This window comes from Bombus terrestris, chromosome 1, assembly GCF_910591885.1.
Source record: "Bombus terrestris chromosome 1, iyBomTerr1.2, whole genome shotgun sequence".
In the NCBI taxonomy this organism is placed as follows: Eukaryota; Metazoa; Arthropoda; class Insecta; order Hymenoptera; family Apidae; genus Bombus; species Bombus terrestris.
The window spans coordinates 13,352,614-13,378,373 of record NC_063269.1 but is presented as its reverse complement, the minus strand read 5'-3'; the positions used below and the strand labels follow the sequence as shown (position 1 = coordinate 13,378,373).

Sequence of the window (25,760 nt, the reverse complement as noted above, 5' to 3'; positions counted from 1 at the left end):
GACGAGAAACCGTTTATGATAAATGAAACGCAACAATAGCATTATTGATAATAACGTGTAGATTGTAGATTTTTGTACAAATTCATATACACAGGCTCACGAAAGTATTTGAACACTTGTAGACATCTTTTATAAATATATTATGCATATTATACGAAAGTTCCATTATTCAACTTAATATATTTATGACTTTTCATATTTAAATGTCCTGTAAATGCACGAATATTCAATTTAGTGATGTACTGTGAAATACAGTACAACTCCCTTTATTGAAACCAAATATCACATAATGTTTGAATATTGCCGGCTGAATCCACTTATCTAAACGCGAAGTACTGTGAAAAGAATCAATTAATTCGTATTATATAAATTGTTTATTCCTCGATAGATTCAAATCTTGAATTCGAATTTCTTCGAATGCAATTGGATTATTTTTGAAAATCTCGAGTTCTTAATACTCCGATCAGTCGTGAAAATTTTGGTTGGAAATCTTGATCGATCTCAGAGCCTTTAAAACCTAATGAGTATTCAGTATCTTATATCTTCAACTATATCTACGATTATTTATCAGTACAATCTCTTACATCATTCTACAATACCTTCTATTATATTTTATCTTCATTATTCTACGTGAAATATTGATTACCTATTCATCAAGTTTTCAAAACATTGCACTCTATAAAGATTTTCAAGACTTCCACGATTCTCAAAACTTATCGAAACATTAAAATCCAAAATTAATCAGAACTTTCAACAGTTTTTGGCATCGAATCGTACTCCTACTGATTCAAATTGCGACAGTATTGTAAAGCATCGAATTGGTTTGAATTGCATCGAAATTGAGATTCAACTGTTTATCGTTAAACATCGATTGATGCCAGACGGTGAGAAGTTTCGCACAGGAAAAGCATTCGGAATTCTCGAAAATTATTGGACTGGAATTCACGAATAAAATATGGCTATACGGTGTATCGAGTGAATTTAGGACGTAGGCTTCTTTAACACGCGTGAAATTTAGAAAGCAGACTTGTATTCGCAAGAAGAAGAAAAAGAAAGATGCCAAGGTAGAAGACGAAATGTTTAAGAGAAAAAGTAAAAAAAAATAAACTTTTCCTATACTAAAAATGTGTTTCGATAATGAAGAAGCATTTCGTGAGATATTTTTACGAATTTAGATTGCTCCTATCTTTAATCATACAAACTAATCTAAAGTGATTCATGAAAGTATTTTAACATTTAGTATAGACAATTTTCATGAGTATATTGCGTGTATTATGCGAAACTTTTTGAAACTGCACTGGCATTGTAACGAGATGTGTTCCTTACGATTACAGTAAAAGAATTTAAAACTAAATGTGACGAAAAAAAAATAGTGAGCACACTCCCGCTCATGGTCACAATGTTTGAAAACAGAGTCCATTAAGATAAATTGACTGAAGAAGATTGCAAATGAAATGTGTTAACGCAACGTTGGCCTTAATGGTTAGTAAAAAAAGAACAGAATGAAGAACATTTTCCACACGAAAGATGTTTTCCAGTAACGAACGAACATTTTGCGAGATATTCGCTGCTTTTTACGGATTTAGATTGTCCCTATCCTCAGTTATACAAACCGACACCTACATGAATATAATAATAGACATAATGGGTAGTGTTTATTTGGCTAACCGCCATGCCGCCCGAGTCTGCATTCTCGCGCGCAGCTCCCGGACTTGCTGGCCAATATTTACAAGTACACAATCGGCCGTATACAAATCATATAATTAATTGACAATGTTTTTCCTTCCAAATTTCCGCGTTCGCCACAGGGGCGATTACTTATCGTGTTTCGAAATGAAAACGAAACGATATTGGCCGTAACATTATCGCGTCCCGTTATGTAACTCGTAACTTCTAGCTCGCGTTTTATCTCCGCATTTTATCTCTGCGCTTTATCTTCACGTTTCTTAACTTCATTCTTTCCCTTTTTTGTTTCCGACTTCGCGCTCATGGCGTTATTAAATGAACTTCGAAGATCATGATACGTGGAACGTTTAATGTTTTGGCTGGCCTTGGAGAAAATACTTGCATGGGAAGTAGAGATGAACGATAAGGATGGAGTTGAAGATCTCATTTTTATTCGTTTTTCTTGTTGTACGCTACACTGGTTCGTTCGCCAAGCTTGGGAAAAATATCAGGATTTTAATTAGCTTATAGCTTTAATATTATGTTCAAATCTTTTGTATTTGAATCTTTTAGTTGTTAATTTTTTAACAACTAAAAAGACTTATGATGTTTTAGGAAAAGTATTAAGAAGATTGAAACAAGGAATAATGCATATCAATAACGATCCTCTCATACTAAGATACAAATTAACAAACAGAAGAAATTAAAGTTCATAAAGAAACTTAATTTCTTATAATACACGGAATTATCATGGAATATATTGTTCCATAATTCTAGTGATTTTATTAACATTTTTATACGCTATTATTACATACGCCACTATTGATCCGTCCCCTCTTTACAAGTATTTCAACTAGAAACGTAATTTCTCATAAAAATGAATATTATTCGCTAACTCCTTTCAATCGGAAAAACACTCGTCGACAAATTCCCATATTGTTTCATCGGACAGACGGAAATAAAATGTTTTTCTTTGAACCTACTAGAGTAATAACGCACGAGTAAAGAAGTAAAGCAGAACCTTTTATGGAGAGTGGCTAGTAGAACCAGTTCCGAGCAGGTGAAGACCCGAAAAGATAAACACGGAAACAAAGTACAATGAATGCTTTGGAGTAACTGTTCTTACGGTTGCTTCTGCTCCCACTGCTACGTCCATTCAAATGCTTCTACCGCTTAGTGTATGATCATTTATACCTATGGATATCATACCTGTAAACAAAATCTACAAACCTATCGCGATTATAAGCTAATGATCGCTTCGACTTGAGCTTCCTCATTGTAGTTTCTTTAGTAGAATTAAAAATGACTAATACGAAGATAAATTAGTGTCAGTATTTAAGAGTATAATGACTCATTCAAGTAATTTTTACGAATATATTATTTGCTTTGTACTTTTAAAAATTTCATTCTCTCTGTAATGAGACACGAAGTTCGTTATTATATTGGTAAAATTTGAAACGCATCTGAAATTTATGTTCAGGCAATATCGAGAGGTTCATATATTAGATACAACCTAACAGTGTCCAATTAAAACAGGATTATTAAGAATCAATTACCTTGATTGAAGTCCACCTGGCCGAAGGAAGCACTCCTAAACGGCGCACCAGTTCTGTGAAACGTAAGAAGAGGCCCTCTGGGCTCTAATCTTGTGATCGCATCCCTGGCTTCGCCTTCGTTGCCTGCCGCGGATGAGGCCTTCAGATCGTCGCACAAATCGTCCACACATGTACCACTATCCACCACCGAATCACTGTACTGTCTCAGGTGTTTTGCCCCGTCCGCACTGGCATTCAGATCGTTTTTGATGTCACTTACGTCACCACTGTTCCTATCATGTTGCCTGACCGACCGTGAGGTTCTCCTCGAGTCGCTACATAGCTTCCTGCACGCGTCATTACTCGACTCACTGAAACACTCGTCACCGACACTGTCACTCCGGTTGATCGTTTTTAGCTGGTGCTGCTGATTTCCCGATCCATGACTCGTACCCTCACTGTACGTGTAGCTTCGACAAGAAGGTCGACCATCGCAGCGACCACATCCTTGATTTATTGTCTGGAGGAAAAAATTGGTTGTTCGTTGAAATGATAGGATTTTTATTCATGAAGTTATATATTGCATCTATTGAGTGTTTTCAAATATATTGTTAGCCGCATCGTCGTGGTGAGTGAGACTTTGATATTGTGAACTTCTTAGGTTGAGTATTTTCTAAACAGTACTTTTATACAATAACAATGAATACTATTATAGTATGATAAACAGTAATATTATATAATATGAGAATATGAAAATTTTGAAATTCAAGAATTGTCTTAGATTGTAGATCTTGCAGTAATGTAAGACTGCTCATTTTTTATGAAGCTAGTGGCACGGAAATTAATATAATATTTTAATTACGCGATTAACAAGAATCTTTTAAATCTTTTGAATATGAAATTCCATTACAATATTTCTAATTAAATCTCCGAACTGATAGCTTATAATACTCCATATCTTAAATTTTGAGCAGAAAAAGAAATGCTGAAAAATATCTAAAAACTCAAAGGAAAACATTTATCATCAAATACCATATTTGTTTTATAAATTTCGGTGAACTCATTTCATATACGAGTGAATATAAATTATTATTTAAAAAACAGGAAACAGAAGCAGATTTTCAGTCTCTCTTTCCTGCGGAAAGATAAAAAGTTGCTTTTCCTGTGGAAAAAGTAAAAAGTTGCTAGAAGTGACAAAACGATTTATTAATTAGAAAACGAATTCCACTTACCTGAGGATAGTTCTGCGAGGGTGGTTGATACCCACTGGGGGGTGGAGAGGATGCTTGAGCCCGCGAAGGTCTCCTGGGTGGTGGTACCGGGGCTGGTCCCTTGAGTTTCTCGGTGAGCTCTCGAAGGCGCTCGGCCTTTTCGCTCCGGGGGCCGGAAGAGGACTTCTTGCTACTTCCTCCTCCGCCCCCGCTCCACCGGAACCTATGCAATCGGTCCACCGCTATCACTGCTGGTTCCTGAACAGAACAGATTATATTTTTATCACCACAATATTACCAAACCAAACTTTCATCCTATAAATTGTAAAAAAATTCAGAGTTACTTAATATCTTCACTTCATTTTTACCTAATAAGTTTTTAAGCTAGTGCTCAAAAGTGTTTTTAAATAGTAATTAAAGTTTAAGTGCCTAGTTGTATTAAAAAAAACTGCGGAAGGTTTGTCTGTGAAATTAAAATTTTAGCTTTGACCATAATGTTTTCTTAGGTTTTTCGATTCTGTTCTTTCTTATAAGTTTTTTAAGATCGTGCACTCGCGACCAAACCAATTTTTGGATCGACCATGCTGCGCAGCGTGCGCTGCCTCGTGCTTGCCGCGAGGGAAAAGACAGATGACGACCAAAATAGAATATCGTTCTTCGACTAGACACCTACGTATCGTACACATACGACTTTTCGATTCTCTAGGCCTGTCACTTCCCCGGCGATCAATTCTTATTTTCTTTGTTTTATCATCTCTCATTGGAATTTGACCAAGCCAAATTAACAGGTTGAACCAAGTTAACAGGTGAACTAAAATTCAACAAAGGCAAACTCGTTCCTTGTCAGTTGAAAATTAATCTGGCTTAGCCAAGAATTGCAAAATCCACGAATTGTCAAATACATTATTCTCGATCCGTTACTGTTTTCCTTTCTTGACAGTTTCAAAAAGAAGAGCAAAAGAAATACTGGTGTTCAACGAGACGGATATAGATAAAAGAGAAATGGAAGGAAATAAATAATAATCAATCCTCGCCGACCCCCATCTTCAGCCATTAAAAATACTACACCTCTACCACTTGTAAGCCACCTCTCGAGCTTTGACACAAAGCGTTCTCTCAGGTCGAAGACACGTCGTCCCAAATTCCTACGAACCAGCTCACTCTTACGAAATCACAACAGTTTTTCTACAGCCTCTGAAGCGTTCCTCCGATCAACGTATTCCCAAAAATATCCTCCAGAACGCGACTGAAAGCTCTCATCACAAAACACCAATCTACTCAAACTATATAAACCTATTGTATGTTCATACATCCTATCGATAATTCATAATTCACGATCCACTTCGCATTTACACACGATCAAATCAATGTATAAAGGATCAAACCAAATCAAACCAGACCAAACCTAACCAGCAAGATAACCCAAATTGAACCGAAAGGAATAGAAGCAGCGTTAATCATCGCAAGCAAATCTTCCTCGAATGTCTTGAACGTTCGAAGAAATACCTGCAGCTTCAGCGTCTGATGCTTGGTCCACTGTGCTAGCTGGCGCGGTACCGAGACGGACTGCAACGTCGGAACGGCGGTGGATGTGTTGAACGATGTCGAAGTGGATGGCGACGAAGACGACGGTACCGCCGCTGTTAGAGCCGCGGACGATTGTGCTTGATGGTGCTGGCCAGTGCTGTTCCCCACCGACGTTTGCAGCATCCCTCGGTTATTATTAGAGTTCACCAACGGTTGCGCCGACGTCGTTGGCGTCGTCAGCGTCGCCGGCTGTTCCACGCCGGCAACGCGGCTGTTCGAAAACGTGGGAGGCCCAGGAAAAGGAGCCTGTCCACTACCAATTCCTCCACCACCACCTCCAGCTCCACCTACACCGCTTCCACCGCTTGTTCCGCACGTCGACGTTGAGGACGACAACGGGTATGTCGACGACGTAGCGACGTTCGTTGCCGACGGCGGGATCCTTGGCAACGGCAAACGAGAACGTGGACCGATGCAACAACAGTCGGCGAGGCTCGTGCTCAGATCGAGCGCCGCGTTTTCCGGACTCTTCTCCGTCAGTTTTTCGCGAGAATCGCTCTCCCGAGAACTTCTCTTTCGTCGTCTTTCCTGTGATTCTTCCCGCGAGTTCGATGGCGGCAAGCTTTCCTGAAAAATTTTTTTTATTTATTTATTTTTTATTTGTTTGTTTGTTTGTTGATTTATTTGTTTATTTAAGTGATTTATTTGAATTGCTTTGAACGTTTAAGTCTAAAGGAAAGTTGTGCTGAGAGAATTGTGATTTTTATTATTTTTAGTATTTGGTATTTTTTGAATATCAATTGCCTTGAAATTAATTTGTGTGAAATAATATTAGTTGAGAGCTTATGATCAGTAAATATTTTATAAAATTCTTTTTGTTACGTTATTTTTTCGGAATACATTAGAGTGAATTTAAAAGAAACATTTAATTATACTTATGTAATAAAGCAGAAGGTTAATAAAAAGTTGAATTGATCGGTTTTTGTCTTCTAAGGGACTCAAATGTCAAGAGAATTATTGAAAATCTAATCCTTTATTCTTGGTTACTTCATATCAAGCAAACTTATTGAAACAATGGCACTTACAGAAACTATGTTTCACATTTGATTAATTGAAATCTTAAAGGGCACTAAATTGTACACTTGACAACTCCAAGTTAAAACGACTACTAGTAGGCTAGTTTGATCAAGAACATATGTAAACTCCGAAAATAAACTCCAGAAAACTGCTGAATCTTTACATTGTCATGTTACATGTTCTACGATCAGCAAGAAACCAACCACGCACAGTTGCATTATCACGGCATATAAAATTTCGTTTACAATTAAATACTTGACATTTTTCTTCCGCATCTCCCGCGATATTAGAAACAAAATAAAACTCATTATAGCACTTATAATTATTTGAACCGTTCCTTATATATTGTTAAATAAATCATATTTCAACATAGAAGTAAAAGGAATTAGCCTTTAGGTATGGAGGTATTCAAACAAAGACCTCACGAATATTTTATTCCTAATTTGTAGCTCGCTATGAAAAAAGGCGGCCTCTCATGCATGTAGATCAGACCACGTACTTATAGTCCTTTGTGTAATATAGCACGAAAGCAGCGGAACAAATGGGACCGTTAAAGCCTATGAAGTGGCTTCGTACATAAAGAGACTCAAAGACTGCTTCTTGTGATACCGTGTAAAACGAAACATAGGAAGTAGAACCTGCTTGTACAAGGTAATTTCACCTTGTCCTTGCCTACGAGGGAACACCTAATTTAAATATTGTTTCTATTGATCATTCATTTTCACCTACGTATTCGCAATTGTACATTGTGGCTAAAACTAGAAGAAAAAGATTAAAAAGATCTAACGTATAAATTCATATTTAGCTTTAATTATAACTATTCTATAATATTATAATATTATATAATATATATTATAACTATACGAAATTAATTTCTTGGAAGTTAAGAATTAAGTAAATTATCTCATTTTTCTCTGTCCTTGACTGCAAAGAATGAAAATCTTCTTTCATTGAAATATTTTAGCATCTTGAGATGTTACTGAGAATCCGTAATGATTATTCGCGTCGTTTTATGATTATCGATGGGTTCGATTGATACGTGTATAAGGACGACTGTGGTAAAGAGGATAACAGAGGAGACAATGGCATCGAGGCAAGGTGACGTTGTTTCTTCCCACGAACGAGCCGGAGATAAACTCCTCTGAAATAGATCTCTGACTCTTGTATGCAACACGGTGTACGGGGAATATACTGGAAAGTAGAACCATCTAATCTCCTTTCTGGAAATTCTCCTGAGATAGTGAGATACGTTTCGAAATGTCTGCTTCGATCTTTATTCTGACGTTTTACGTTGCGCGGCTGAGAACGAGATACCACGAGGAAATGCTAAAAAGAAAAAGATAAAGAAATACCTATGCTTCGTGTTGCAATAACACTATAAGAGACCTATATTTACACAGTAATCGTGTATTCGAATAGAGAAGATTATTTGAATATATCGAGTAGCTTAAAGAAATCTTTTCTACTTGAATAAGCTGATCTTTCGGGGATTCGATATATTTATTTAGGTTAAGTACGAATTTAAATTCAAGTGTTTCAGGTACTTGGAGAATTTAATTTTGCTTAAGTTACCTGAGACGTCTAATGAAACGAGTTTATCTCGAGTTCCTGGTATTTAAAATTCGTTGAATGATGATATAATGTTACTAAAGTTTACGATTTACTATGCAATTCAAAGGATTATATTCTGATACTAATAGGGATATGTAGGTATTTATTGTGTAATATTATAGTATATCTATTTTAAAATGTATATATGTACTTATTGTAGTCAGTAGAAATATATGTGGTATTTATTTAATACACGTAGTTTTTGAAATAAACTAAATGAATAAACCAAATAATTTTGAAATTTGAAATTACAAAAATAAATGTACTATGATTAAATATTACATTATTTACAGATTGTAAATATATACATAACATATACATGTTTCTTTATATAAAATTACTGTAACTTGTTGCATCAACATTTAATTCAATAACACTATCATAAATATATATAGAATAATAATCTTTCGAGCACCATGGTGTCCAAATATTAATGTATAAAAAATTTATAAAAATTTAATTTATAAAAATTCAGACTAAGGAAAAAAACAAATCTTGAAAGGCCACCATGTGGAAAGACTAAATAGGGTTGAGATTGAGAAAGGCGTTCACGAGGCGTCTAAAATCGGAACACGAGAGTCAGATCATCGGCTCCCGATCGGCCGACGCGACGTATTCATGGTGATTTGTTGGTGAAGATTCACAATTGAAGGACTTGGCAAAGTGTTCGCGGGCTCGGCCGCGGTACGTTTCGCACGAGATTTTCACGTCGCCGCTACGTGTGCGTATGATGTCAACGTGGATATTATTCCGACCGGACGAGGACGGGCATCGGTGAAAAATAGGAAGAGGAAGAAAGAAGGAATAAAAAGAGAGATGGCTCGAAATCGGTACGAGTCACTGACTGGCGGCATTCTATTTACGCGATCGACTCTATGTTTAGAATTTCCGACATCTTCATTTTGCTCACCGCGAAAACGTCTCTTCTCTGTCGCGAATCCGTCGAAGGTCGTCACGACAGCCAACGGAGTTTGGATTCTTATTTGGCTGGACGCTGCGTCGGTCTCGCGGCTCTTCATTCCGCATAACCAATAAAATTTCGCTGGCAACACCACCGTGAAATTTCAAAAACTTCATACCCCCCTTCCCCATTCCGACATCTCGTTGACGCACTTTAGTACAGTACACAACAACAGTACAGTCTTTTTGAACCGTATTTGGATACGAGGAATGCGACTCGTAATAAAGGAACTGTTGTACGTAAGTACTCTTATAATGTAATATGCTCTTTTTAAATGTTGCCAATGGTAATAGACTTCGCGTCATACATTGTGTGAGAATGCATTTAGTTGCTTTGATAGAGATACAAAAAGTTATTGCGTAACTCTTTCTGTAATTATAATAGCACAAGGTTTGTCGTTGACGTGATTCTTTTTGTGTATACATTCTGTAGCTTGCTCTATTGGTAAAAAGAATAGTGTCAAATTGAAGAGTATAATAATAAGCAAGCGAATTATTACGGATTGAAACGAAAGATATCATTTAACCAATATTTTATATTTTCTGAAGTGATACCGACTGCTTTTTGTGTCCATCTAACAAAGAATAGCTTTCACGCGATTAGATAAATAGAATTTTAAACGAATCCTCAACGACGAAAGAGTGTACAATAAAGAACATAAAAATTGCTATAATACAAAAACATAAAGAAACCTATATATAAATGTAGAGAAATTTTGAACAAGTTCCTTTCGACGAACGAGGAACATTTCAAACACATCAAGTTTTACTAGAACAGAACTATTTCATCATACAGGACGATTCACTCTCGTCCATAAGTATAATATGAGGACACTTATGAATACTTATTGGCAAGTTCATTAAAAACTTCGAGAATTGTTATTTCATTTGAAACTAAATTATGAAAAATCCACGTATTCGATATTACAAGAATAATCTCGTCAATTTTATATAACAAAATTAATTTCATTCTTGTTTACGTGCGACTGTCGTATTTTTTGATCATTTTGTTCAATACTGACGTTCATATTATCGATGTATTTCTTGTTATCTGGCTCTATCCAAGTCTCTTACCTGAGAAAGTCTGAGACCGTATCTGGTACCACCTAAAACCACGTAACCACCGCCGACACTTCCCCCTGTCATGGCTCTTGCTGCACCCCCAAGCCATCCTCCGAAACCACTTCCTCCTGCCTTCTCCGGCCCGCCACCGCCGTCTCCACCGACGCGGGGCATTCTTCATCCTCCCTTCACCCTGCACAGAAATACAAGGCAAATTACGTTACATTCTTCGGTAAAAATCCATTAAACGTATTATGTATTTAATAGTCCCTTCTTCGTCTCTTCCGTTAACAACCAAGGTCTCCGTTATTTTAATAGTGAGTTTGTGCTGGCAATGATCTTATTATGGTGCTTTTCCATCGTGGTTTATGAACTCACCGGCCGCGTTATGACGTAAAGTAAACTTAAATTGTGTTTTGAGTAAATACGCCATCACGGTTTTACCGTCTGATTCGACAGGAAGCGAGCATAAATTTCGTGGCAACGCTTGACGTGCGATGTGTATTTTTCTTTCTCCTTTCCATTTTTATTTTTTTCTTTTTTTAACATTAGAATTATCTGGATTTGTAATTTTCCTGAAAATTTTATAGTTTTAAAACGGCGAGCTTTTGAGATTTGAATAATTTATCGTACAATATGCGAATAAAAAATTTCATTGCATATTTTTTCATATATCATTCACTTTGGTTTTCTTGCTATAAATATTGTACTTTAGTTGTCAGTACGTCATTAATGTATTTTTTAATATCTCTTCTGCGAATAATTAGTTTGCGAAAAAGGTTACAATAAAATAGGTAGTGAAATGTTATAAAAGCTTGATGTTCCTTTAATGTAGAAAATTAAGTAAAGACAAGAATAATTTTCTTAGAAGCTTGATGTTCCTTTAAAAGTTTGATATTTCCTTAGTATAGAAAATGAACTAAAGGCACAAATAATTCTTTTAAAAGCACCATACAAAACTTATCCTTATCGTTATTATACCAAAAAGATTTATCGTGAGTTCTTTGACGGATTGAAATGTTTAATCAATTCAATTTAATAGAAAAAATGAACTATGCACTGATGATAAAAGTACGTAAATACTTACTCTCCTATATTTTATGTCACATGACACAATTTTTCAAGATTTTCAAGAAATTATATGTCTCAATGTAATGATAACTTCAGGATCTGTTTACTACAATTATCAATCTCACGAACCACTCTTCATCTTTAACCTTTTCAATGTACAGTACATAGACTATAGTTTGGTGAATATATGAAGTACTTCGGCAACTTATACTCTTCAGGCTCCACTATCATAAATTAACCATGATAGAACAGAACACGAGCAATGTCGATAATATCGTGACTTAACGTTCACTTTGTTCACAAATCAAACCTCGTAAACGTTTCTTTTCTCACAGATTACGTTGATTTACAGAACTATTCCGAAGCTTTCACGGCGCGCGTACGCAATACGTCTTCGAGTAACTTTAATGAAACTTTCTCGGGAATCGACGAGAATTTCATTCAGTAACGGCAACGCGTCGTAAATAAATAAAATCGTTCTCCACAGCTATCGGGGAATGCGCAAACGTTCGCAAGAATTCAAGAAGCGATTGTGGTGCGTGAGTGCGTGCGTGCGTGCGTGCGTAACATAGACGCGTGAGTTCGCATAATCATGGTAGTTCAATTAGATTTGTTTCTGTTATGAAAAATTTATAGAAACCGTTCAGACTGATGAAATAGCAGTTTTTAGATATACATTTTCTTCTAATTTATTTCGCATCAATTGTTTAACACGCAAAGACTTAATTTGATAATACACGTACAATTTCTGATTCTTTAAGCAAAAATAAAATTTTGTGGCAGTACATATTATATCAAACTAAGTAATGTACATATGTAATATTTCATATACTCATGGATGATTAAATGTGGATTATTTATTTGTGATGTAATAAATGTGCAGCATCAATTGTACCAGTTTTCCTCATGATATTGATCATACCATTCATGTAAATAAAATTTTATAAGAATGTATTGGATATCTCTGAGTAGAAAATACAATTTTAGAAATATATGCTTTCTACGTTTATACTCATATGTCACGTATAATAATAATTTGCATAGTAAAGGTTATGTGTTGAATTAGGAATATAATTGCCCATTCATAAGAGAAGAATTTGTCGTATAAGGCCAAGAATTATATAGTTTATCTACGTTTCGCCATATTGTATATGATAACTGTCAATCGGAAATTGACGTCATCACACCGTTACATCCGATTTAGGTGTCACAGACGATTTCTGAACAGAAAAGGAAAGCATTTAAACTTTGCTAAATATGGAAGCGCCATTTAACTGTAAAAAGTCCAACAAAGAAAGATATCTGTATTCTTCATTCTTCGTTTAATACTTTGTGATAGAAAACAAACCTTATAGATCTGTAGTAATAGTGATAGAAATTTGGCACAAATTTGTGCATCTATAACTACAAATGTGTGATCTCGCGTAAACTATCCACCATGAATTCATCGTTTTATTCAGTGAAGCAACCACTGTGATTTGAACGAATAAATCTAGAGACCGGAAATTGCTGTTGATAATCGCAGTGCGCTCGTCGATGAACGAGCAATCAACGAATAAATTGAAAATCCCAGATGCCTACTATTTCAAACGATTCGAGTGTTGCATTATTTACTTTAATGTCATTTGGATTCAAATTTATTCATGGAATTCGTGAACAATCGTGTACAAGAATCACGAACGAAAATAATAGTGCAAAAATTTCGTTTATCTCTATTACTAGAATTTTTGATGTGGAAAACACAATAATTAAGTTCAATTAACAGAACAATTAAAGTAATATTATTCGATTCTTACAATCATCATGGATTTATTTCTACAATCATCATTTATTCCTAAAATGCTTACATCTTTAAATTTATGAAGTTATATCTATCCTTCTTTAAGTATTTTATATTAAAATACTTCTTCTTAGTCATGAAGTTATATAAAAGTCAAGAAACTAATAAAAATGAACTATCATATGTTTCTCTTGTAATCTTCGAATTATACCATATGTATTGACGACTACACTATCTTTGCAAAGCTGGCTTTCATCTAAACAGTAACAGAGATTTTATGATTGCAAATATTGAGCATTTATAAATACCTGTGTATGTCTTTTCTATTTCCGAATGCTGAAGGCTAACTATATCGGAAATTGAAGTGGTTCGTACGTCTTCTCAGGTCTAAAGAAGCATTAAGAGTCCATCATCCATCTCCAAATAATAATAATAGCGATTATATAAATCATATACTGCTGAGTAAATCCTATACTGTTAAGAAGATCGAGTTTATTTACGTACAATGTTTTATGAAAGTATTCGAACACGTAGAAATACGAACACGTTTTATGAATATATTATATGAATTGTATAAAATATATAAAACATTTTTTTATATTTCATTAACACTTTAATGACATATGACTCATGATTATATTGGTCTTGGAACCATTCCGAAAATGTATATAGAAGTTATATACATTTTTATATTCATCTTTAATTTTATCAGTACGTATAATAATGACAGTTGTGCCTCTTTACAATTCTAATGAAATTTCGGAAAGTTTCGTATAACACACATAATATATTCATAAAGAAATGTCTATATAAGCATTCGTATATCTACTTTTGTAAGCTATTGTATAAAGCAACGAGAGACATTGTTTCTCAAAAGTTGAATTACGAGCTTTTATTATCGCGAAAGGCAACGGTGATCGCGTCGTTCCGCTGGCTTTATTCTATCACGCAGATCGCGTGTTTCGTTGAACGCGGCTGGTTGGATTTATGAGACGATAAAAATCATTTTCTCTTGCATTATTTGTACTACAAAAATGGCCATTCTTTTTCGCGTATGCAAATTACCATCGAGGTTGGACGCGGCATTGCAGAATTTATGAACGGCCGTGGAACAGGTTGGGATTAACGAGAAATATTATTTCGATGCACCGTAAATCCTAGCCAGCCTATTCGATTTTCATCTAATGTGTTTTCTGTCAGATAGCAGTGATCGAGTGACATTCAATTCCCGGAGTGAGTTATTTCGCCGAACCACGAGCCACCACTGTTCCCGATAACGGATGTTGAACTCGATTCGACCGAATCCCGATAAAGTTCATGATCAATGATATGCATTATTGTTAGGCGAAAGTCGATTCACCAGATCGAAAGAGTCAATTTTCGCCCAAAATGAGTCAATTTTCTAGCGAATGGTGCCAGGAATATTCCAATCTTCCAATGTTTCGATTACTAACATTGTTCAAATCATTTTGTATAGAAAGAATATTTCAATTGGATTCTTATTCAATTATGTTTGTATATTTGCTAAAAGATGTATCTTTTTTCGAAGCATTTCTTTAAAAATATGCTCTTATTTGAGTCTCTTAGAAGCCAAACTAATCAACTCCACTTTTTGTACGTTTCTCAACTTCGTTATATGGATACGTAATTAATATTGAACTTGTTGAATAAACAAATTGTTAATTTCCAAAAGTTCATTTATTACAAGAAAGTAACATAAATAAAGGTCATCTCTCCAAGGAAATTCTCTAAAAATTGTAATATTCCACACTTTTCTTTACTTTCCAATTTATGAAGTTAACCAATATAATTTCTGAATTAGTTCAAATCTATTTAAATATATTGTTTCTTTTCAGCGAACTTCTGAGGCGATAAATATTAGACTTTGCAATTAGGTTCGAACCAACTTACAGTATAATTGATCCCATCACTAACGGCATCACTCAACAACGATGATCTAAATTAATCTCCACTAATAAATCGAGCTGACAAGGTACAAAAAAAAAAAAAAAAATGAAAACAAAAGGAAAGAGACGAATGATATTCACCCGACTGGAAGCTTTCGCAAGAATCCTAACGTGGAAAATGCAAATTTCATTACTAGCCTCTGATTACGAAGCTGCGAACGAACTGATGCATTCCTCTCAAGAAAATGGTCGATTGGTCCACGGAAAGCGGCTCTTTTACACAGCCCCGAGTCCAATTGGCCGGAACGAATTGAACTTGTGCCAGGGTCGCGTTGAGGTGAATAAAAAGAAGACGAGGAAACCAAAGACGCCTGGTGCGCGGCAGAATACCCGAGGGCGTTTTCTTTCACTTTCTTTTCGTTCCTCGAACCCACAGCACCCGCAATATTCTCGAATTCCGCGACGCTCACGCGCTCCCACCTTATTCCAAGTTTTCATCTTGGTTTATGTCGGCACGTGGCATTGGTATCGCGGCAGCCGCGTATTAATTAAATTCGGAACGCGACATCGCGGCGTAGTATTTCGAATATCTTGTACACCAGTGTCTTGAGCCGGGAACTCATGGCTTTCCTTCTAATTCACAAATCCGTTCCACCTACGTACCTCACTTCACTGTCGTAATACAATAAAGTTTCCCCTATCGGAACTATATAACAGGAAGACGAAAATGTTCAGATAATAGAACACCCACCTTCTTGATATTACATTTCATTTATTCATGTAAAGAACAAGAAACTTGCCCGCTTTCTTTATTATCTAGAGATATCATATTTTTTAGCCGTTGAACTACATAAATTTTCGTGATGAGAAGATACATTCTCATTATTTTCACTTAGGTCCCGTTCAGAGAGCGACTTTTTGACGCTGCGTTCACGCTGCGTCATATATTTGTCATTGTCGGTTCTAACTGGGGAAACAAAGAAAGACATATGACACAGGGATAACGCAGAGTCAAAAACTCGCTCGTTTACACCAGCCCTTAATGTTTATGTTCTAATACACGTAGTAATACATATAATAATACTATTTGTAACAGAAAAAAGTACTTGTTTCTTCAGTACAGTGTTCACACATTAGGGTATTTGACAATGGAGAATGATAGAAGTAAAGAGTTAGTAAAATTAAGCCCTCAATATTATACTTTACTTTAATATCTACTTAAATTGTATATCATATAAAATAAATTATAAATTACCGATAAGACGACATTCTTCTTTTTCCTATCTAACATCCTGTCAATAAAATACATTAATAATCCCTAATAGACCTGTTTTCCGGAAGCATGATTCCATAAAAATACTATAAAGCGATATTATAGGATAATCTGGACAACGTCCTCAAAAAATAAATATCGTAAAACTATTTGACTAATGGTTGAAAAATACGTGAAATAGATTCGATATCGAGTAAAGCATCTCGCACGCAGGTGGCACTCTTAGTACAGTCATTTATTGGCACCTTGCCCGCCATGATTTTCGTCCGGAATCCAAACGCCGGATTTGGATGATTCAACCGATCGAAGGAAGAGAGTGGTTTCACGTACAGCAAAGTGCCATGGCACGCGGAAAATATACGAAGAATTCGAAATACAACGAACGTGACGTAAATATCGATGAGGGTGCAAACTCGTATTTTGTCGCGTTGGTCACAAAGAACATTCACTGTGAAAAAAGAAATGCACCGCAATGCGGCGTCAGAATTCCGAGTATAATAAGCAAAAATCCGTACAGGGTCAAACACACGGGAGAAAGAACACTGTCGACGGCCAGCTTTTCTACGAACACTATCGTTAATCGAGCTCTTCTCGACGAAGACGAAGCTTCTATTTTCATTCGTCAGATTTCATAAGAAAAAAAAAAAAAAGGAATCGCCACGTCGTCTTCGTCGAAGCGGAGATACTTTCGTGGCTAATTTTAATCCACGATCTTTTGGAGAAGACCAAAAGTCTTTCTTGGCACATGAAGCTACGATACGAATAAGGAAAGCGTTGAAGAAAAAGAGGCAACCGCATTCCGTTCCGGCGATGTTATTTGCACGAGAGACGCAACGCGTCTCGGTGCAAACAACCGATAAACATGCACGTTGCTTTGTCATCGCAATGTGGCAGAAAGCGTCGTTGGGTTTATTTGCGAAACGATAAGCTGCTGCAACTCGCTGAGATGCACCCGTCGCTTTATCACGATATTTTTTTTTTATTTTTGTTCTTTACTTAAAATCGCACGAAAGAACATAAATCCCAAACCTTCTTACATGAAAGAAACAAAAATTAATTCATCGAATATAATAAACAATAAGAAGATGTGTACGTGACCCATTGTAAGAATATATACGCTCGATTAAATGAATATTATACTATAATAATTATCTGTTACGGTTTTCCAGATGGGACTTTTCAGAGAAACGATCAAACGATTTTGTATTGCTCTATCGAAGAACGCAAACCCTTTTGTACTCTCTTTCTCTTTCTGTTGAGACTCTCTTTTCGGGGAAACGTTGCTAAAGATAGAATACACGTTTGAACCTCTTAACACGAGAACACGTTCATCGTTCGCCCCTACGCTCAGTCTCTATACGGCCCTAATTTGTCGCGACGATTCGAGAATCGGGCAGAGTCGCGTCAATCACTTTTAATTGTCTTGAACATCTGCGCGATCGCACGACTGCACACGTAGCCAGGCAATTGTACTCAATGATAAACAATGAATACACGCGAGATAAAGCATCTCGCGTGCCTTTCCCTCATTCGATCGATCGTTATCGCCAGTTTCTCTCAGAAACTCGTTCAATGCCGTTTATCGCCAATAAATTAAAAGCCCCCTAAGAAAATTCTTCCTCATGCCGCCTTTTTGTTCGTAAGTTGCTAACATCAGGGATGTTATCGTTTCCTTGATTATTTGAATAAGGAAGCATAACGCTTTTTTCTGTAGATAATAGAATCCTGTGTATATTTTAATTATGAGAGAAAAATATATAATGTGATTAATGCGATTTCATTTATTACCAATTATAAATAAATATAGATAAAACAGAGGTGTAATAAGATATTTATAGTACAAAGAAGAAATCTTAAGAAAAGCCAGATATTATTTTACAATAATAAATCTTCAACTTTTTCCCCAAAAATTACTTAGATAATCACGATAAAACATAAGAGTAATCACGGTAAAGTAAAAATCATACAGCCTTCATTGACACAAGAAAGCATTCCAACAAAGCCAGAAGACCCTTTTAAAACAATGAACCTGCACACGCATCATTAAAAATACCAAACTGCTTCGAGAACCGCGTATAACACGCTTCGCACGAGTCTAACTCCCGTTCAGCAAACATCCTACATTTTAAGAATACACAGGCGGGCCTATATCTACATAATCATCTGCCAGATGCGCTAGACAGTTAAAGGGTTAAAGGCGCGCGCCGCAAATAGCAAGACCCACCTACATTCTCTTCGAATGAGAACAAAAACCTCTACACAATGCAAACAAAGAATCTGATCGAGAGATCACGGGGTCTATCATTAAAGCGCCATCGGGGCGATCACCCACGCATCGACGAGGCCACGAATCGTCGAAAGCGGACTGGTTCGCTTACCGATTAATCAAGACAGCCGCATGTCGTGGCGACGAGACGAAATAGGATGGGAGGAACGTCTCGCGACCAGTCAACAGAGGATCCCTGGTCTTGACGTAGATCTTGATATCGTACCGGTGACCTGGCGAAGTCCTCGAGATCTGTAGAACTCAAGGTCACGTCATCGAAGGCGTTTACGAGTCACAGAGGCACGACAAGCAGGGTTCGTTGGACACGGGCGTGGCGTTCGCCAAAAACCTCTATCGAACACTGGCCACCGAGACAACAAAAACGACGAAGAGAGACGAGAGCAATGTAGACGAGTAGAGAGGATCGAAGAAACGCGCCCGGTTCGCGGATCAGGAATATGATGCCACCTTGGTGAAAGCCTCCGCGAAGAAGAGGCTCCCTTACCGCACCGAGTGCCGCTCCCGCTAAGCGGAAGATTATCTAAATAGACTCCGTGCTACCAGGCAGAAGAGAGAGGGAGAACGGGACTGTGAGGAGAGAGGAAACCGAAACGAGGTGGTATTTATACGTCGTGTCTTTTGGAGAGCCAGTGAATCCGCGACCAGGAACATCCCTCCGCATACCTTCGTGGAGGGGACGCCGGATATTGTGGATCTTTCGTGTTTACTGGCCCTCCAAGAGCTTCGATCTTTTCATCTACTAGTCTGCTTGAAAGAGTGACTAAAGAAGAAAGGATTTAGTGAGTGGTATTTGATTTTGCTCGATTCACGTCACTTTTGATCCAACTATGTGTTTCTATTGATAAAGAATTTCTTAGTTTTCGAGCACGTATGAAAGAATCGTTATTTACATATACTGTATATGATGCGTTTCAATTTTATACTGAAATTCTTTTAAAATATTAAAATATCGTTTTGTTTGATGAAACAAAAGCAAGATTGAAACTTAAAGATTCGGAGACTGTAGCAGTATTAAAGATATACTATGTACTATGCTAAAGATATACTGCACGGTCAAAGATATACTATCACTATTTTCTGAGAATGTTGGAATGTCAAAATATTATACATCTTGTTTTGTAAAAACGTAGAAATTTCAAGATTATTGAGTGGTTGTTGTTGAATGATTGTTGAAGTTCTGTGAATGTTTCATCTTCTTTTACAGTAGTTGCCACAGGTTTCTTGCAAAGCTATTTATAATATTGCTCTTTATAAGCTACACTACATGCTCTACTTGTGGAACATGATTTTATTCTCAGAAACTCTTTGTCTCAATGATATAATGAAACACAAACACTTCTAGAAAATAATTGTAAGAAGCATTTTTGCGAAGAACTCAATACAAAAATTTCATAAAAATGTAAGAATTAACTCTTTTCATGAAGATGTACGAAATATTCCGCTTTAAATATTTCTACGTAACCAAAAGCTAATTAATACATAATCGTACCAAAGAACCTCATGGAATTATGTTATCTTATTTCGACATGCAACTGTATTCCCGCATCCTCCTAATAATTATCGTACCGTACGGAAACTTAAAATCGTAATATATGTATATAGTTCGTTCAAGATATAACGAAGCTGAACGAGTAATTAAAGGAAATTAGAATTATCGTCGGGTAAATAAATTTGATACCGCGTAACTAGTTAAGTACTCGTAATTGGTGGATTATCGAAGGTTATGTTTTTGAAAAAATAGAAAAGACAAAAATGATCACATAAGCTGAACTTGGTAAATTGATTCTTCACGCACGGTTAAGCAGGATATCATGATAATGATCAACGCATTAATTTTATATAATAGCGGATCATTATTATTTTCAGTAACATAATAAAATTATCAATTATCTACGAATATCGAAATTCGTAGAGGATACACTCCCCCTTCCTTATCTTTCCAACATTTTGCATATGTTAAATTGTAGAGAATATAAAATTATAATAATTGATAATTATGAAACATAGTACCCATGCTAATATGAAAAATCTTGTACGAATATTTTCGCACCTGTCTTAATACAGCTGCCAAAATCGATTGCTTGGTCTGCCATACGGAATTCCTCGCTTGATGACGCAACAGTGAACGCAATCATCGAAAAATACGACTTGTGGCATTCGTTAAGCCAACAGCGAAAAATAATGTACATATAAGAGCAAAGGAATTTGATCTTATTTGCGCTTATACTGCACGGAAGTCGAAGCAAGTGCTACATGTGAGTTTCGACGAATTAAATCGTACAAATCGAAAAATAAGAAAATTTTAGCATCGAGTAATTTAGCTTCGAAGAACTCCTATCGTATTAAAGGCTTCTATTAAAAGTCAATGCGAATATACTCTCCCCTCCTTAACGTTAAATATCATTTATGAAAAGATAAATTTAAAAAAATTTGTTAACTCTTACGGAATAATGAATTTGTATAACATATACATTGTCCAAACATTGCAACCAGTACATATTGCACCATAACTTTTACCTTGCCTCTTGACATCACTGTGCAAACATTAAGCTCAGATCAATTTGTCACTCTTTATTACATCCAAGTCAAATATTCATTTCATTTCATAATCAGTAACCTCAGCTCTATATAACAACACATCTGGAGGATAATCATTACATCGCGTGCGGCGATGCTTCTCTTTAATTACCATTGAAATTAAAATAATAGTAGGTGAAAAAAGACGAACATCAGAAACGATTCCCGTTCAACTCCCTCGTCCCCTCCGGTTTCTTTTATCGTTACGGGGATCAAGATTCGTCCTCGACTTTCGCGCGATTTATCGTCTCCAAGATGATCCTCTATGAAATGAGGAGAAAAAACGTGGCTGTTTCGGTTGGTCGTCTTGATGCAACGTAATGGGCCACGACGTTAGAGAGACACGAGAAACGAAGACTGCACACAGTACACACGCATCCTCCGTGCACAATGCCTTCCGACTTCTTCTTTCCTCGCCCATCGAGAAACGACCGCGACGAGGAGTAAACTTAGGGCTTCCGGCATTGTCGAGATTACCAGCAAACTTCAACTTTCACCGATCGAGCAAAAATCGCGATTTTTCCCCGCTCGAACAACGGTTCGCAGAGTCGCGCAGGGCGATCGAACATTATATTCATAAATAGCGGCCCAACGTGCTCCATTGTAATACTTTCTCATGTGGTTATCGTAGCTGAGCTCCGTTCCACGAAAGGATACGCTCCATGATCCCGCTACACACCAGCAGGGGAGATTTTAACAGGTGGATATATTTTGCTTAGATGTTTCGATAAGTATGGAGAGATTGGAAAATACACATTTTATTTTGTGCAGCGGAATTATCCGAAATACACAGTACGCTCCTGTTGAGAATCCATCGAGAAACGATCAAGCTCTTGATTAACGTTTGGCTTCGGGGGAAGATGTATCGCGATCGGATTGCACTTTACGGGAGTAACTCTAGCAGGTGATTTGTTTTAATTGAGATGTTTCTAAGAATAGAAAAGTAAGCGTTGTAGTTTTAACCGTGTCATGTGGGCGATATCAAATTGCCATTTTATATGTCATTTGTTAGTAAATCCTTACTGATCATTAAATATAAGTTACTTGGAACATCTTGTACGGTTGAAGTAATATCATTAGCAAAGTTTTACAAGTCACAAATTGCAACTTATCAATGCTGTGGTAGGAAGTTTGACAATAACATAAGCGAAGTTCTATAAGCGGATTTAGAAAGGTTCGAACTAGTTATTTATTCTCTTCGATGTATAATTTAAAAAATTGCAGCTATAAGGAGATTTCATTTTCTGACAATTTTAGTAAATAAAAAGTGCCATTTAAAAATCAATTTCCTTTTGGAACATATAAATTTACAGTCAAGTAATATTGCTACTAATTTCAATTTTTAACTTCTTCATGAAATATTAAACTAAAAAGATACCTCTTTTTTATTTCCAATAAATGATTATTGATTTTTTAACCTTATAAAAAGAACAAAGTTCTTCAATAATCTAAAAAATTAAGATAATAAACAGATAAGTTTAGGTAAAAACAACTAGAATGAGATTCTACACGCAATTAAAAATACGTATAAGAAAAGCTGTTTCCTTACTTCAATATTTACTTACAATTCTTCAATATTTTCTTTTAATATTCAAATTGTAGAGACTTTTTGTACAATAGAAATCTACAATATTAACATTTATCATATCGGTTAACAAATTATCGTGAAAGATGATATGCATTGCAAGGAGATTTTCCTCTTTAACCTGCCTTGACTTTGTTCTGAAATACTTTTCACGATATAAAAATACCAGCGAGTCTGACAAGTTATTAATACCAGTAATGTACACAAAAGTTCAAGATACCAGATAGAAATATTTATCTTTAATGATTCTCAATAAGGAATTTTGTGCGAAACAACATATATACTCACTCCTGCAAGGGTTCGAAAACGCTTCCTTGGATGCCATCCACGTAATTCTGCTCGAGAAAGTATTCCCGTTTGATCGCCACGCAGATATCCATAACAAGCACTTCCTCAAACCAGGTGATGTTTCGTGCACGAGGAATTATCATCAACGGCTTTCCACCAAACACAATTTCGATGCATTACACTTCAAGATGAAAATTTTCTTCGCTGTTAAACTCGTTGTTCCCAAACAATCGTTAAATCGACGTTGTTCGATCCCATACATTACTGGAGAGTAACGTAGCATAATAAATGTTCCACAAATCTCGATGTTCTACTTCTGTTTGGTCGTTCATTTCTGAGTTCGATCGAACCGGCTGTTTCTAAACCGATTTCAGCCTCGAATCGAACCGATCGAAAAGACTCAACCGGATCATGCACAGCTACGGTTGAAGAACATTTATCGAAAATCTTTTACACGGTCAAATTGGCCAAGACAGATTCGAGTATTCGCTTACGTTCGTGGGAGCCTTATCGTTGCGAGATAATATTATCATAATATTGTGTTTACGAGTTTGTTCGTTCCGCAGATTGCGAACGATATACAGATCTTCATATCGGCAAACGAAATGTCTCTGTCCTCGTTTCGGACCACTAGTTTCAGAGAGGTAATCTTAAAGTCAATGTGACTAGATTAGCAGATCACGAATCGGTTTTTTGCATAGAGATCGACATACACCACACACGCGCACACACGCACACGCACGCACGCACACTTGTATAGGTGTAAGTATCATACGTATAAATATCAACCTGAAGGCATTCTTCACGATTCTTCGAGCGCGCGAGATCGCTTTCCTCCGTTCTTAATTAATCACGAGTGCACTTGAAATTAAACGCACAGAATGCAACGACACACGGCTACTATCCGAAAGCACTTTCACTCAACCATTTTTTTCTTTTTTCTTTATAGTAAGAGCCAATTTTTGGCTGCTCTGTTAATCGATCATACCGAATCGAGATTCGAAAACATCGACAGCCGTGAGATGGTCAACAAGCGACGACGCACACCAAAGTATGAATATCTTTTCTTTCTACTGTCTTCGTACTTCGTACTTTTATCTTATTCGGTCGTAAGTGCACACGTATCGCTTTTATCAGTTCATAAGAAAGGACACCGTGAACGCTTTGATTTGCTCGACGAACAGCTCGGCACCAATGGAAACATTAATCTCGTCCACTTACTCGACGCGGAATTGTATTCCGTAACAGTAGCATATTAAAGATGCTAATGCGAACCACTTAAACCAGTTTCGTCAAGAAAACCGACTATCTCTTTCGTACCAAGAGGACGATTAATCGATTAATTGCTCGCACACGAAAGCGCCGAACGGAATCTCGCGCCGATCGCCGAGAACGAAATGTCTGTTTTCCCCGTCACAAACATCCGAGCTTTTCTTCTTCGAGAAGCTTTCAATTTCTAACGACCACTGTTTGATCTTCATCCTCTGAACCACTTAACCTCTCTCAGTTCCACCTTCCACGTTAACCAGACTTAAACTCGGCTCGTGCACACAAACGAGCCTCGAATACTGTGCGCTCAGCATCGGAGGGTCACGAATCTTGTTCACGAAAAATAAGCACGACACCAGCGAACCACAAAATACACCGTGACTTCTATCTAAAATCCGCTAAACCATCCAGAAGATCTCTTAAATGCTGCTTCAATCAGAAGATCATCGATGGTCTTGTATAAATATTATATTTCTCGTCCGGGTGAACGAATCCAGATCCAATAAACAGGATAATTCCACGCACCAAGGATTGTGATCGAGAAACTCTCGATCGTCGATCGTTTCACCGCGAACGAATCAAGTAGATCGCAACGGTGTCTGTCCAGTGAGCTCACCAGGTTTAATTAGCAGCGTGATCGGCAGAGGAATCGGCGCGTAAGAGAACACTGCCGGAGCATCGAAGACGACGAGGACGACGACGAGCAAGTGCGCTTCACGGATCCAGACGTTGGGACCGCTCGGCGACGCTCAACCGTTCTGGTGTAATCGAGGCGATATACACACGGCCGATGCGGTTTCACGGCAGGGAAAGAGAAGGAGTGACTACGCGAGAGTGAGAGCCTGAGTAAGGAAGAAAGAAAAAGAGAGGGAGATAGCTAGAAAGAAAGAGAAGGGTTACATCAGATCACCGAGACACGCTGCACGTTTCACAGCCGAGACGACAGAGCGATCGAGAACGGATCTCCTGTGGGTACGAATGGGCCGCGGCGAACGTCGACGACGACGACGAGTTGGAGGCCGACAAATGGGTGTACAGATCCAGCTGGGCAACACGAAGCTGGCCCGATTCGATA

General features: G+C 37.0%; 1 protein-coding gene and 2 long non-coding RNA genes across 13 annotated transcripts in view; 2 read left to right on the top strand and 1 right to left on the bottom strand.

Annotated features, from left to right (window-relative positions):
• Positions 1-24,371, bottom strand: part of LOC100651866 (rho guanine nucleotide exchange factor 17) — a 70,081-nt gene extending 45,710 nt beyond the window's left edge. For 10 of the 11 annotated variants that reach the window (XM_020865626.2, XM_048407541.1, XM_048407549.1 and 7 more), the window contains exons 1-5: positions 23,417-24,371; positions 10,661-10,841; positions 5,918-6,565; positions 4,433-4,669; positions 3,222-3,720 (exon numbers count right to left, since the gene is read on the bottom strand). In XM_020865626.2, the coding sequence (XP_020721285.1) occupies positions 3,222-3,720; positions 4,433-4,669; positions 5,918-6,565; positions 10,661-10,822 (1,546 nt within the window). In that variant the 5' untranslated portion in view covers positions 10,823-10,841; positions 23,417-24,371. Of the gene's footprint in view, positions 1-3,221; positions 3,721-4,432; positions 4,670-5,917; positions 6,566-10,660; positions 10,842-19,057; positions 19,202-23,416 lie in introns of those variants that run through there. The other variant, XM_020865621.2, reaches the window with a different exon arrangement.
• Positions 9,559-16,591, top strand: LOC125385469. The gene is made up of 3 exons (XR_007224783.1): positions 9,559-9,826; positions 15,356-15,492; positions 15,604-16,591. It is a non-coding gene; the product is annotated as an uncharacterized LOC125385469 (long non-coding RNA).
• LOC125385468 lies at positions 19,549-24,582 on the top strand. Its single transcript, XR_007224781.1, has 2 exons — positions 19,549-19,745; positions 24,366-24,582. It is a non-coding gene; the product is annotated as an uncharacterized LOC125385468 (long non-coding RNA).
• The last annotated feature ends 1,178 nt before the right edge of the window (positions 24,583-25,760 follow it).